The sequence below is a fragment of the Cnephaeus nilssonii genome (genome assembly GCF_951640355.1).
Source record: "Cnephaeus nilssonii genome assembly, chromosome: X".
In the NCBI taxonomy this organism is placed as follows: domain Eukaryota; kingdom Metazoa; phylum Chordata; class Mammalia; order Chiroptera; family Vespertilionidae; genus Cnephaeus; species Cnephaeus nilssonii.
This window is the reverse complement of record NC_137071.1, coordinates 128,730,194-128,745,928: the sequence shown is the minus strand read 5'-3', so window position 1 is coordinate 128,745,928 and position 15,735 is coordinate 128,730,194. Positions and strand designations below refer to the sequence as shown.

The 15,735-nt window shown below is 36.2% G+C and overlaps 1 protein-coding gene across 5 annotated transcripts in view; it reads left to right on the top strand.

Moving 5' to 3' along the window:
* Positions 1-15,735, top strand: part of KDM6A (lysine demethylase 6A) — a 156,289-nt gene that overhangs the window by 49,796 nt on the left and 90,758 nt on the right. For all 5 annotated transcript variants that reach the window (XM_079764909.1, XM_079764907.1, XM_079764910.1 and 2 more), the window contains exons 3-4: positions 4,505-4,613; positions 12,359-12,408. In XM_079764909.1, the coding sequence (XP_079621035.1) occupies positions 4,505-4,613; positions 12,359-12,408 (159 nt within the window). The remainder of the gene's footprint in view (positions 1-4,504; positions 4,614-12,358; positions 12,409-15,735) is intronic.

Sequence of the window (15,735 nt, the reverse complement as noted above, 5' to 3'; positions counted from 1 at the left end):
AAGTCACTTATTTAATGTAAAATTAAGAATTGTTGTTCTGTAGCCTGACAATTTTATAAATTTCTCTGATATTAAAAATCACTAGAATAAATTGTATTTTTGTACTCTAAAGCATCGGCCAGATAGGATTAATATATGACTTAAAGAAGATCTTGAAATTTCATGCCTCCAAATTATAGTAATTTCTTAGACTTCAGTGTAGCATCCAGACTCTTAATTATAAGGAAGCACAATGATTAATTTCAGTGATTGTGATTTGGTACACATGCACATTTAGATAGCTAGGAGTGGAATAAGAACTGAGGACAGTCTTGTTATAAATGTTAGGCTTTAAGGATAGAAGAATCACCTCAGAATTTGCCTTGTTTTAGGATGCCTTTTCCATATGTGCTTTGGACAGGTAAATTTTAAGATACACATTTTGAAATTCTCAATGGCTTTACTTTACAAGAGAAGAAAAATCAAGGCATTTTAAGTGGGTATTTGCTCCACATTACATTTTCTTATCCCATCAAAAGCTTTTGAAGAGGTGGTGAAAGGATTTTTTTGATAATGGAAGCTATTCTAGTTCCTTTCTTTGTGGGCATTAAACCTGAATTTGTACCCAGAGATTTGAGAAATCATGCATATTTTCTTTTTTTAGTGACTCTAGGATACAGTATAACAACATTGTACAGTAAACGGTTAGGGAAATTTTGACAAAATTATTTTGAAGCTTGAAACAGTCTTGAAAGAGTTAGAGCTTTTTTTACTTATCTAAGGAGAAAGTAAAGAAAGTTATTAAGTACCTATGGAGTGCTAAGCATTGTGATAAACCCTTGAAATTTTCCTTTTTAAAAAAAAATTTTAATTTTTCAATTAAAGGTGACATTCAATATTATTAGTTTTGAGGTATACCACCCCAGTGATTAGACGTTATATAACTTACTAAGTGATCACCCCGATAAATATCTTACCCATCGGACATAACTATTAGAATATTATTGACTATATTCCCTATGCTGCACTTTACATCTCTGTGACTATCCTGTAACTACCAGTTTGTACTTCTTAATCCCTTCACCTTTTTCACCCTTCTCTACAACGCGCCCCCCTCCCCCCAAATCTGGCATCCATCAAAATGTTCTTTGTATCAGTCTATATCTGTTCTGATGGTTTATTTTGTGTGTTTTTTTTTAAGAGTTACCGTATTTTCCGGCGTATAAGACGACTGGGTGTATAAGATGACCCCCAACTTTTCCAGTTAAAATATAGAGTTTGGGATATACCCGCCCTATAAGATGACACCCAGTGTATAAGACGACCCCCGACTTTTGAGATTTTCCTGCGTTAAAAAGTCGTCTTATACGCCGGAAAATACGGTAATTGTTAATAGAAATGTATACATTGCCATTTTATTCATATTTTTAATCTTTTTTTTTCTTTCTTCTTTTCTTCTTAAAGAAGACCCATTTCATGTTATGTTAGTTTGGTGGTGGTGAACTCCTTTAAAGTTTTCTTGTCTGGGAAGCTCTTTATATGTCCTTGGACTCTAAATGATAGCTTTGCTGGGTAGGGTAATCTTGGTTGTAGATCTTTGCTTTTCATTACTTTGAATATTTCTTGCCACTCCCTTCTGGCCTGCATAGTTTCTGTTGAGAAATCAGCTGACAGTCTTATGGGAACTACCTTGTTGGGAACTAAATGCTTTTCTCTTGCTGCCTTTAAGATGCTTTCTTTGTTTTGAACCTTTTGCATTTTAATTATGATGTGTCTTGGTGTGGGCCTTTTTGGGTTCATCTTGTTTGAGACTGTGTTTTCTGGACTTTTATGTCTTATTTCCTTCACCATGTTAAGGAAGTTTTTCTGTCATTATTTTTTCAAATAAGTTTTTAATTTCTTACTCTTTTCCTTCTGGCACCCCATAATGTGAACGTTGGTATGCTTGAAGAGTTGTCCCAGAGGCTCCATACACTATCCTTATTTTTTGGATTCTTTTTGCTGTCCTGATGGGGTGTTTTTTTTTGCTTCCTTATATTCCAACCTAGTGGCCTGGTACACAGATTCATGCACATTGAAAGGAAATGAATTAGAAGAAATATTTTAATATTGCTATTTGCCCTTTCTCTATAATGGAAGTGTCATCCAAATTCACGATCGACAATGACAGATCGAAACACACATGTGCGATTGGTGCCAGTGAGAGCTTTACATGTATTGCACATGTGTGAATCAACATTTATTTTTAAATTGCCAGTGTGTGTCATACGTACTGGATGGTCAGACATACGTATAGTTGGTCACTTAGCCTTTTATATATATAGATAGCTGTTTTGATTCTCAGATTCATCAACTCTACTATTGATTCCCTTTAAAGTATTCTTCATTTCAGTTCATATATCCTTCATTTCTGACTGGTTCTTTTTTATAGTTTCTTTGTCCTTTTTTATTATGTTGAAGTTTTCACTGAGTTCATTGCTCATCCTTATAACCAGTGCTGTGAACTCTGCATCTAGTGGATTGCTTGTGTCCATTTTGTTTAGTTCTTTTTTGGAGTTTTGTTCTGTTCTTTCATTTGTGACATGTTTCTTTGTCTCCTCATTTTGGCAGCATCCTGGTGTTTTTTATTAGAGTTGCTATGTCTCTCAGTCTTGGTTGAGTGGCCTAAAATGTAGTAGGTTTCCTGTAGGGTCCAGTGGTACAACCTCCGTAGTCACCCAAACTGGGCATTTCAGGCCTGGGACACTTAGTCAGACATATGGGGCATGCCAAGGCCAAGGGCAGATGCCACTTGTCTTGTTTGAGAGATTTTAGGAAAAGTCTTTAGCCTGAGCCAAGACAGGCCATTGGTACGGAAAAGCCACTGGAAACAGCTTGGTGGACCTGCAAGTTGGATGGGGTGGGGTCTCATGGGATCACCAAGACAGGGCGAACAGTGTTAGTCAGGTTGATGGAGACTCAGGTATGGCGCCTGGCTACTGGTTTTGTGTGAGAAGGACTCAGAAAAGGAACAGTGGCCTCTGCCAGCACTTCTGTCTGAGAGAAAAAACACCATCCCAGATATCGCCTTGATGCCAGACAGTTCCTGGTGCCCTTTGAGCTGCTGCCCCAGCAATGTAGCTCAGAGGGCGTGAGTCTGAGTGAGTCCATGTGCCGGCCCATTAAGAGGAAGGCCATTAAGAGCCCTCCTTCTTGTCTCACACAATCACAATCCCAGCTGGTTTTTACAGCCAGAAGTTGGAGGGACTTCTCTTCCTGGCACTAGAACCCTGGGTTCAGGGGCCTAGTTTGGGTCTGGGACCCCTCATTTCTTAGGATGAACCTCTGCAGCTGAGATATCCCTCTTGATTTTTATCCACCACATGTGGGTGTGGGACCGGCCTATTCCGCATCTCCATCCCTCCTACCAGTCTGGATGTGGCTGCTTCTATATAAGTTTTAGGACTTCTGTTCAGCTGGATTTCAGACGGGTCTGAATGATAGTTGTTCTATAGTTTATTTGTAATTTTGATGTGGTGGTGGGAGGATACAAGTACTGCATTTACTTACCCCACCATCTTGACTGGAAGCCCCTGAAGTTTTCTAATTTTATTCCTTTTGCCAGCCCTTTGAATGTTATTAATACTCAAAGAAGAGAGGCTAAGTTCCCCAGGCTCTTCTGTAGCTAATGACAACTGGGATATGTCAGACTCCAGAATTATCTTCTTTCCGTTGTTCATTTTCTCATGCAGTCCCATGGATTTTTTTTTTTTTAAGATGAGCTTAAAATATTGTTTCTTGTCTTTTTGTTTTTCTTCAGGGAAGGAACAGTGAGAATCAATGCATATGCATGTATAATAGTGGGGGGAAAAATTGGGAATAGAATTAAGAGTTGGTGGGTTTGATGTATATCATGAGACAGTTGAAAGGCAATTTATGGCAGTTTAAACTGGTAGAGGTTACGGCAAAAAGTAGCTGTTAAGTATAAATGGAAGTTATTAATATTACTCTGGAGATTCTATGAATTGTCATAACTTAATAAAGTTCTTTCCATTTGTTGGAAAGATGGGTGTTATTTGTTTATATTAACAGAGACCATAGTAATAATTAAGATTTATAGCTTATGAATAAAATTTAACAGAGTGCTCCTATATTATCTTATTTGGCTAGCATCACCATTTTATAGATAGGAAAAGCTCTTATGCAATAACTAGTGGCTCTTTTAATAAACACTTAGGTATTCTAAAGAATGCTGCATTCACCCTGGCCATGTCATGGGTTTGATCCCTGGTCCGGGTGTGTATAGGAGGCAGCCGATCGAGGAATCTCTCTCACTTCAATGTTTATTTCTCTCCCTTCCTCCTTTTCAAAAAAATAAAAAAATAAAAAAAATAAAGAATGCTACATTGAGTATGTCTGAGGTAGAAGTGAAATAAATATATTGATTTCTTGGATTATTAAATGGGAGATATGTGCATTATGTCAGGAAGGAAATGCATTTTAGGGTTTTGTCTTTTTCTTAAATGTTTGTATTTTTTATTTCTAGGCTGTTCGCTGCTACGAATCTCTAATCTTAAAAGCTGAAGGAAAAGTGGAGTCTGATTTCTTTTGTCAATTAGGTCACTTCAACCTCTTATTGGAAGATTATCCAAAAGGTAATTTTTCCCCTTGTTAATTACTGTTTGATTTATATATGTGTTTAAAATAATTGTAATAGTTTGTACCCTATCTTTATCAAGGGTACTACCAGTTTTACTTCTAAAAAATTGTAAGCTTATGAACATCCTAAATGAGAAAAAAAGAAAGAAAAAGGCAGGATAGATGGATATGTGAAGAATTCATGTAACTCCTTGTAAATTATCTATAGACCGTTCAGTTAAACTTATAGCCACCTACATGTGCACTACCCTTTTGTTCCACCTTATGAAAAATTCCTGCCCATCAAAAGTTGTGCTATAGTAGAAAGTGAGCCATTGGTGGACACTTCAGAAAAGTAACACAAACTCAGCATTTCTCTTCTTTATCCTGGCTATAGAACTTCCATTTTAGCTAGACAATATTTGAACAAAAATGTGATATGTAGCCATGTTATTTATTGTAAAGGTAAATAACAGAGAGATGATCAGATATGAGCATTGGATAAAACAAGATTTTTATTCATTTGACAATTTTTTTCCTATAAGAATTAAAGTGAGTTAAATAACTGGAGGTAGTCCCCTAAGATGTGTCCTTTTTATTTCACCAAACTGTTGATCCCCCGGCCATTACTCACTTAGGAAGTTAAAAGCACCCCTAAATATTTTCTCCCTTAATACCAAAAGCAAAATCTATAGCAAATAAAAACTGCATCTTTATAAGCAAAAACATTTTAACCTTTTGATCATAGTAAACATCTTAATGTGGAGTGGTTGGATTTATTATGCTTGTTTCCACATATGTGTGTAGTGGGCAGAACAACTGGTAGGTTATTACAGGGCTAGAGTGAAGGATTGCTGGAATGTAGTGTTGATGTTTTATTATGCCACTTTTCTGTTAAGTCAAGTGAACACTCTCCTAATGAAAATGCAATTTTAGTTTGAGACAGGTGTAATCTATGGATTTTGGAGTTAGGCCTGCTTATCTATTTATTTATTTATTTACTTACTTATAACAGCTCATCTCTATTGTTTGCCATTAGCTGCATTACCATTAGCAGATTATATATACATCCCAGTGCTCTGTCTTCTAATCTATAAAATGAGGGGAGGAGGTGATAGCTTAGACGTTTTGCGATTGTTATGTGAAACTAGTTCGTATTTAGCAAGTTGACTTCAGGATAACAGGCATTAATTATTTAATACTCTATTAGATATTTTAATTTTAATTAAATTAGTAAGTTATTTAAAGGAAACCATTACACAAAAGAAACATAATAGATATCTGTGCAATCTAATTTTTTAATGCTGCACTTTTTTTTTTTTTTTTGTCCAGCACACTGATTTGAGAGGACATAAATAAGAGACCCAAACTTGAAAATTAGATTTGCATGTGGGCCTTATGTCCTTGCTGCTTATAGATCATTAAAATATGTATTGGCTTTGAAAACTATTAGTTTATGAATTTAGCTACATTTTCCATTTATAAAATGTTTGGCTGTGAAGGTAATGAAGAATACAAAAATACTTGTTTTGGAAAGTGCTTTTTTCTTTTTTGGAAGGTGAGGTAGGGGGCATGTGGCAACTGGACTGTGTGGGAAGACTAGCTGGAGGAAATAATCTAATAAAATGGGAAAAGAGAAAGATAACCTAAGAATTTAAGTCTGTGAAAAGATGTGCTCTTAGACCCTTTTACCGTTGTGTAGATGAACTGGTCATTAATGCTGGTCGGCAGTAGGTCGATTCTTTGTTATAGGAAGAAGAGGAATGCGAGGATAGATGCAGAGGTATACATAATATGTATTTTAAGTATTTCTAGCTGATGCTCTGTTTCCTAGATGTGAATTATGTGTGTTTTTTAATCCTTCTTGAAGTTTTATTGACCACATTCTCACTTAAAAAATTCCTTTTAAAAATACCAATTACTGCCCTAGCCGGTTTGGCTCAGTGGATAGAGCGTCGGCCTGCGGACTGAAGGGTCCCAGGTTCGATTCCGGCCAAGGGCATGTACCTTGGTTGCGGGCACATCCCCAGTGGGGAGTGTGCAGGAGGCAGCTGATCGATGTTTCTCTCTCATCGATGTTTCTAGCTTTCTATCCCTCTCCCTTCCTCTCTGTAAGAAATCAATAAAATATATTAAAAATACCAATTACTGAATTATTTCTATCTATTCTTTTCATTGTCTTCCTGTAAGTCCAAAACTAGTAGCCCTCACACACCCTACCACCACCACTACCAGTTGATGGAAACATTTGTTACCTCAGGCTGCTTCATTTTTCTCTCTGGAACCAGGACAAGATGAAAACCTCCAACCCCAGGCAAATAAACATGTATTTTTAGAGAACAGATTATATAGCATAACTTGTTGGGAAATAAACAATAAAACTTGCAGTGAACATGTGAATAAACTGCTCAGGTATATGTATATGGGGGACTTACTGGCCCTGTTATTGTGAAGATAGTTCTTTATTGTCCTGAGTCATCATTGTTGTGTGAAATTTTCTGAGTTTGGATTTCCTTGTGAAAAACTGATTCTATTTTTATAGTAGAAAATGGTGGAATTCTACTCTTTTTTGTATACATTTTTGGACTGTGGTTTTTCTCATCTTTGTCATTCTGATCCCATCTGTTTCCTGTCTTATAGGAATTCCTAAAAATTTTCTGATCTGCAGATGGTATACTTTATCATTCCTGTTACAGATTTATTCATTAAAATATTTTTTTCTGTCATTTTAGATGAATTTGAAGCAGAAGAAAACAAGGCTTTGTGAAACTTAAGCCTTTCTTGTTGATAATGTGTATGTATAGTTTAAAAACATTGCTATCACTTGATTAGGTCATTTGACTTCTAGGAATTTATCCTAAAAAAGTAGTAATTGGTCTATTGTAGGTTGGATTCCTCAAGAGCAGTGGTTCTCAACCTTTCTAATGCCACGACCCTTTAATACAGTTCCTCATGTTGTGGTGACCCCCAACCATAAAATTATTTTCATTGCTACTTCATAACTCTAATTTTGCTACTGTTAATGAATCGTAATGTAAATATCTGTGTTTTCCGATGGTCTTAGGCTCTACAGCAGCGGTTCTCAACCTGTGGGTCGCGACCATCGGAAAACAGATATTTACATTACGATTCATTAACAGTAGCAAAATTACAGTTATGAAGTAGCAACGAAAATAATTTTATGGTTGGGGGTCACCACAACATGAGGAGCTGGATTAAAGGGTCACAGCATTAGAAAGGTTGAGAACCACTGCCCTAGAGCCGTGGTCGGCAAACTCATTCGTCAACAGAGCCAAATATCAACAGTCCAACGATTGAAATTTCTTTTGAGAGCCACATTTTTTAAACTTAAACTTCTTCTAATGCCACTTCTTCAACATAGACTCGCCCAGGCCGTGGTGTTTTGTGGAAGAGCCACACTCAAGGGGCCAAAGAGCCGCATGTGGCTCGCGAGCCGCGGTTTGCCGACCACGGCTCTAGAGGGAGGTCACATACAGGCTGTTTGGTAAGGAGTGCCTTTAGGATCAACAGCTGTGGAAGGTGGGGTGAAACCAGGATTGGCCAGAGGGAGCTACCCTCTGACAGCCTTGGCCTACTCCCCCGGGAGCTCTGGAGCTAGAACAGGTGGGAGGCCTTTACCTCCGTCCTTTGGTAACGGGTGTGGGCCAGCCTGGGAAGGGGTGACTGCAGCAGGGAGCTCTCTGCCGCCGAGGCCGGCACTGCTGCAGGCTGTGTGTGTGTAGGGCTCCCAGCAGTCCTCGCTTCCAGTGGGATTGGAGTGGTTTTCCCCCGCGTCTTACCATCCCTCCTCTTCACTCCTAACCTCAAAGCTAACCCATTGACCTCGCCGAACCAAACAGCTGATGGAGCTGTTAAACTGCCTTAAGCCATGGAGATGGTGCGGCGATTTCTCTTCTTTGGGTTGGAGAACAACTCGAGAAGCAGAGAACCCTGGGCTGAAAGGCAAGCATATATATTCTTGTGAATATATGTGATGGAGCCTCAGAGCAGTATAATTAATGGAATTATATGTAAATATCAAGTAAATATGTGTGGCATGTTACATGAGAGGGTAATCACTAAGTTAAGTTAGTTACTTAGAAAATCATGTAGCAAATTACCTCAACGTATACAGCAAAATCATAAAAAGAGAGAAACCCCGAGGTAAGAGATTAGGGGGATGGATAGTAGGAGTTTCAGAAGTAAAAAAATAAAAAAAAAGTTGGAGATATAATAATTATTGCTGATATTAGTATGAAAAACTAAAAAATAGTTTCTTCCTGGTTTGTTTAAAAATAGTTTCTTGGTTTGTGGTGAGCTAGAAGCTTTCCCTGAAATTCCAGCCAGTGATAGATTTTCCTTCCTCAAGTAATTGGTCATTTGTTTGTTGCATTGCCTGTCGCTTTTGGGCAAAATAGGTTTTCATTGTTTTAGTTCCTCAGCAGTAACAAGTGGCTAGGACAAATTACTTACATTCCAAGCGATGTTAATGTGGGGAAGTCTTAAGTCAGAGTTGGCGAGCTCTCTCTTTTTTGTCTTTCTTGATTGGAATGACAATACTCCATCTTGAGATATATAGTAAAATAACAGAAAGTACATAGTTTTTCAATAACTTTGACTTTGGTTTCTTTAAGAATTATCAATTTTTTTATTTTTGCATGGTTCACTTATTGCTATGGCTGTTGGAAGTAAAGGTTATGATTCTTTTAAGAATTTGCTCTTTGTTTAAAGCTTCGTTCAGATAATCATTGGGAATTAGTTTGCATAGCATATATGTTTGTGATACAATACAAATTGACTTTTGAAATAAAAATGATATAAAAATCCAGAACATTGACATATTATGACATATAATATCCATAGAATGAATATTATGTATCTCTGAAAACTGATACAGTTTAAGGTGATTGTTTCATGTTTTCATTGTATTCACAATTATTGCACCCTATTTCTCCATATAACTTCATAAATGTATTTCTTTTTTTTTTTTAACCACTAATACCTTCATTCACTTTCTTTGCAATTTGAGAACCACCAATTTCCTTCAATGTACTCGGGGCCTAGAGTTAGAAAATATAATTGAGAAATAACTGCAAGTAAGCACAGTAGTGACCGTACCGAGGTTGCCAGAAGCCTGTGTCCAGTCAACAAGCAAAAGTTACAGTAGCTTCAAGAACCAGGGAGCTGGTGGCAGAACATATTGAAGGAACACAAAGAAGACACCTACTTGGTGTCTCTTGTGGTAAGCCAAATGTGAGATACAAAGACACTGCGTATATTATTTTAATAATGACAAAGAAGTATTAAATCTTAGATTTCAGGAGATGTATTAGTTTGACTTGAAGACCTCAGTGAAAAGACTGACACAGGAGTAAACTTTTCTAATTTCCTGTTTTCTCCTCTCTCTAATCTGAAATCTTTTCAGACTTGTGGAGAGACAGGAACATGGGATCAAAGGTCTGTTGTGGTAGATGCTGTCCAGAGGTTTTTCAAATGTTAATATGTATTAATATATATTAATGCTATATATATATATATATATATATATATATATATATATATAAAACTGAAGGTGTAGATTTGAAAAGGTAGAAAGGTGACTAGAGAGCTAGGCACACCAGTCATTTATATACAATGAAACAGTTAATATAAGCTCTCTGAGATAGCATTTATCCCAAGGTATAAATACAGTTTTTCAGTTCAGCCACAGAAAAACAAAGAAATCTATTGACTTAATAACCTTAGGAAACCACAACCTGTTCTGGCCTAAAGATAGCAGTCAGTGCAACTGACAGATTTTATGTGTTCTTTCCTTTCCTTTCATACCCATAGACTCACCCACTAGCAGCGAACCTGCTGCCTATAGTGTTACACAGTGGGTTAGGGATGAAAAGAGAAATGCTGAGTTCTGCCTGACGTAAATGGATGGTCTAATATATAATATAGGAGTATAGATTGAATTTTAAATCCTTTCTTTATTGCATTTATAGTGCATCTAACTCCGAAGAAGACTCCCTTTTTCTGGCAAAGCTATCACCCTTAACCTACAGTGTCGTTTCTTTTCATCCTTGTGCTGTCTGTATGGACTTGTCACTAGGCATGCTTGCTTTCTCCTCTTTTGACAATCTTAACTTAGAGCCATATTTCCAAGCATGTTCAAATCTCTGTCACCTACTAAATCTTTATCCCTTTTTATTTCCTCACTCTGTTTCTATAGATCTCTATTTTATTTAATTCCAAATGAGTTGTAGAATGGCTTTGGATTTTTCTTTTTATTCTTCAGTTATACTGTATGAGCGTACGAGCCACCCCCCCCCCCCTTTAATCTTTCTTTTTTTTTTTTTTCCTTATATTTTTATTGATTTCAGAGAGGAAGGGAGAGGGAGAGAGAGATAGAAACATCAATGATGAGAGAGAATCATTGATTGGCTGCCTCCTGCACACCCCCCACTGGGGACCGAGCCCGCAACCTGGGCATATGCCCTGACCGGGAATCGAACTGGTGACCTCTTGGTTCCTGGGTCGACGCTCAACCACTGAGCTACACCCGGCTGGGCCCTTTTAATCTTTACCCGATGACATGTTTGTTTGTTTTTTTAGATTGAGAGAGAGAGAGAGAGAGAGAAAAAAAGAGAGGTTGGTTGGTTGACATCATCTTTATGCCAAAAAGATGAACATTATTCAAATAAATTACTTATTCAGATGTGTTATGTTTTGGCTAATGCTTCTCTAATTTGAATATATTCAGAAAGTTCTCTATGTTATTCATATGTATTAGGTGCTTGACTGATAAACTATGAAAACATTAGAAATGGAGTTTTAGAACATACTTATTTCCATTTTCCCCTGTTATACTCTTTGAAAATCTAAGAGTCATTTTTAAAAATTGAGGTGTAATTGAAATATAACATTAGTTTCAGGTGTACAGCATTTGGTATTTGTATATATTGGGAAATGATCACAGAAAATAGAGTTAACATCCATCACCAAACATAGCTACAAAATTATTTTCTTGTGATGAGAAGAACATTTAAGATTTACTCTCTTAGCAACTTTCAAATATAGTTATGTTGTACATTACATCCCCATGACTTATTTATTGCTCATCAGTTTTTTAAAATGTGATCTCTCTGCCAATTCTAATATGTATATATAACTTTTTGTTTGCCTTTTAACCTCCTCCTCACCAAGTTCTTAGATTGATAGGAACTACTTTAATTTTTTTCTGAGCCCTTTATACCTTGAGGTAGATTTAAGGGTATAGGATATCCTGTTTTGGAATTGAGTTGGAGTAAGGTAATTCTGAGGTGGATTTCTTGTTGATTGTATGAAAGGAAGCTTCACAGACAAAATAGCTCTTTTGCCATTTGAGGTTTTTGAGTTCTTAGTCATTCTTGTAAGTTAAAGATCCCTTGTGAAAACAAATAACCTAGTATTCTGGAGTAGCATTGGAACAATCTTAATTCTCTTACCAGATTTGATCTCTGTGGAAGGTCAAGTTGATGAAGGAAGTAGCCTAGATTCTGTTCATGTACAGGTCTGACATGTGACCATGGTTTTACAGCCTTGAACTCGATATATTTGACAATGAGTGTGTGTGGGGGGTAGATTTCTAAATTTTCTGAATTATTTCATCTTAACTCTGTCTGCTGGGAGCTAGGTTTGGTGGGAAGTTTGTTATAATGTTTCTTTTCATGTTGCTTGAATTATTGATTTTGAAATAGGACATAATTGTGACTCATATTTACCTTTCTCCTTTCAGCATTATCTGCATACCAGAGGTACTACAGTTTACAATCTGACTACTGGAAGGTTAGTGCACATTTGCATGCCTATTTCTCTGTGTTTTTTTGGGGGGTGGGGGAGAGGCAGGAAGGGTTCTTTTGTTTGTTTTAAAGTAATTTTGTTAATTACTTTAAAATATTACTTTCAGGGAAGGGGATTGGAAAAGGAAAAATGAGTGTACTTTTTGCTCTTTTGTATGAATCACTTTGTATTTTATTAAAAGAATTAGATTACTCTGACACAAATCTTTTGGCCAGAGATGACCCTAAGCATGAGAATTTATAATTAAAAAAAAATATGTTTTCATTGATTTCACAGAGAAAGAGGGAGAGGGAGTGGGGAGGGGGAGAGAGAAAGAGAGATATAGATAGAATGAAAGAGAGAAACATCGTTGTGAGAAACATTGATTGACTGCATCTTGCACACCCTCTGCTGGGAATTGAGCACACAACCTGGGCATGTGCCCTGACCGGGAATTGAACCAGCGACTTGGTGCATGGGACGATGCTCAACCAACTGAGTCACACCTGCCAGGGCATAAGTGTGAGAATTTAAGAGCAAGCAAGGCCAAGTTGTAACAATATTCTTTATGAGGCTGAAAAGGGAAGGCATAATGGGAAAATTATAATGGAAATTTTTCTTGGTATAGTCTGTCTATAATTGGAGTTTGGAAGACAATGGAACCTAACCATTTTTTAAAAGACCTACCTAAATGAAGAATTGTGCACAGCAATGACCATTTATTTTCTTAGTTTAAGCTGTGCATAAAGTTACTTGGGCAGGTTAATCTTTTACATCATGTATACTTTATGTATAAATTTATTGACCAGTGGGGTTTCTTTATCTGAATTGACATTTCAGATTTTTAAGATGGATTTTTGTTTTTCTGTTGCCTAGTTTGTCTTTTCGTTGAATTTTTTTTTCTTTTTTTTTTTTCGTTGAATTTTTTAAAAATGCATTTTAGTAAAATTTTTAATGTATTGAAAATGTCTGCTCTAGTCTGAGGCTTATCTTTCTTTTAAGAAGTTTATTGGAGTATAATTTACATACCATAAAACTCAACAGTTTTAACTATGCAATTCAGTGGCTTTTAGTAAATTTCCGGAGTTGTGCAACCATAACCACAGTCTCTTCTCCCCATAATGAAACCTCATGCCCATCCCCTGGCAAGTACTAATCTACTTTCTGTATGTATTTGTATTTTCAGGATATTTCATATAAATGTCATATAACATGTGGTCTTTTGTGACTTGTTCTTTTCACTTAGCATATGTTTTCAGAGTTGATCCATTTATAGCATGTATTAATTAATACTTTATTCCTTTTTACTCTGATAATATTCAAATGTATGGATGTGCCATCACTTGATGGGCACTTAAGTTGTTTCCACTTTGTGGCTATTGTGAATAATGCTGCTGGTGAACATCTGTGTACAAGTTTCTGTGTGGACATATATTTTTATTTCTCTTAGGTAGATAATCAGGAGTGGAAATGCTGGGTTGCAGAATAAATCTATGTTTAAAATTTTTAGAAACTGTTTTCCAGAGTACCATACCACTTTATAGTTTCACCAGCTATCATTCCAATTTCTTCATATCCTCGTGAACACTTGTAATTGTTTAGTTTTTAAAAATATATATTTTTTTTATTGATTTCAGAGACGAAGGGAGAGGGAGAGAGAGATAGAAACATCAGTGATGAGAGAGAATCATCCAGTGGCTGCCTCCTGCACATGTGGGCATATGCCCTGACCTCCTTGTTCCTAGGTCGATGCTCAACCACTGAGCACACTGGCCAGGCTGTTCAGTTTTTTAGTGTAGCCATCCTAGTAGATGTGAACTAGTATCTTATTATGTTTTTTATTTGCATTTTCCTAATGACTGATGATGTTGAATATCTTTTAATGAACATATTAGCTATTTATATATAGTCTTTGGTTAAATGCCTATATAAACCCTTTGTCTATTTTTCAATTTTTTTTAAAAGTTAGTGCATTGTATAAGTATATAAATAAGTGGAACAACATATCAATGGTTCTCTTTCTCCCTTTCTCCCTTCCTCCCTCTCTCTAAAATCAATTTAAAAAATTAATGCATTGTAAGAGTTCTTCCCCCCCCAAAAAAATTTTTTTATTGTTTAAAGTATTACAAATAGTAGTACATATGTCTCCTTTAAGAGTTCTTTATGGTACATTCCTATCCAATTATATATCCAATAAGTGTTACAAGGAATCACTTATTGGACATATAATTTGAATTTTTCTTAAGTCTGTGGCTTGTATAGTCACTTCTTGATGGTATATGTGATGGCTTGTATAGCTTGCTTTATTCTTTTTTAAATTGTTTTTAAATATCTTTATTGATTTCATAGAGGAAGGGAGAAGGAGAGAGAGATAGAAACATCAATGATGAGAGAGAATCATTGATTGGCTGCCTCCTGCATGTCCCCTACTGGGGATCAAGCCCACAACCTGGGCATGTGCCCTTGATCAGAATTGAACCTGGGACCCTTCAGTCCGCAGGTTGGCACTCTATCCACTGAGCCAAACCAGCTAGGGCAACTTGGCTTTATTCTTGATAGTATATTTAGAACTGCAAAAATGTTTAATTTTGATAACATCCAACTTTGCAACTTTTTCTTTTATTACTTATGCTTTTGGTATTGTACCTAAGAAATCTTTGCCTAACTCAAGGTCATGATGATTTATTATAGATTATTGAATCTTTTGCTTCAGTATTTTCCTTTACATATGGCACTGCAATAAGTATTAAAAGGGTCTTTTCATGATGTTGTTAGTAATTCTTTGGTGTAAAGACTCTTTGGTATAGAGTTCTTCATAAGTGGGATTGCTAGGTGGAAGCGTAAGTGTTAATACCACTCCTTTGGGGATACTTGTTTCCCTTGGTCTTAATCTGGAAAGTTTATGTCAGTGGGCTTTTTGCCAATCTAATAGGTCAGAAATGGTGTCTTATTGTTGTTTAAATTTGTATTTTCTTAGTTGTTAGTGAGGTTGTTTTTATTTTTTTTTTAATTGAAGTTTGAAGACTATTTTGTAGTTCTTTGAAATATTTGTTACTCATTTTTCTATTGGGCCATTGTTTTCTTTGTGTGTTTTATATGGTCATATTTTATGTACAAGTTATATTTTTTCCTGTGATATAAATCGCAGATATTTGTCATTTGTTTTACTTTGCTTTTGTGTGTTTGTTTTTGCCCATGCAGAAATTTATTTCTTTGTAGTCAAATATGTCAGTCTTTTCTTAAGTTGCATCTGCATTTTGAATCATAAGACAGCTTTTTCCTCATAGGTGTTAGAGAAATTCACCCACTTTTTTCATTTAGTATTTCAATGGT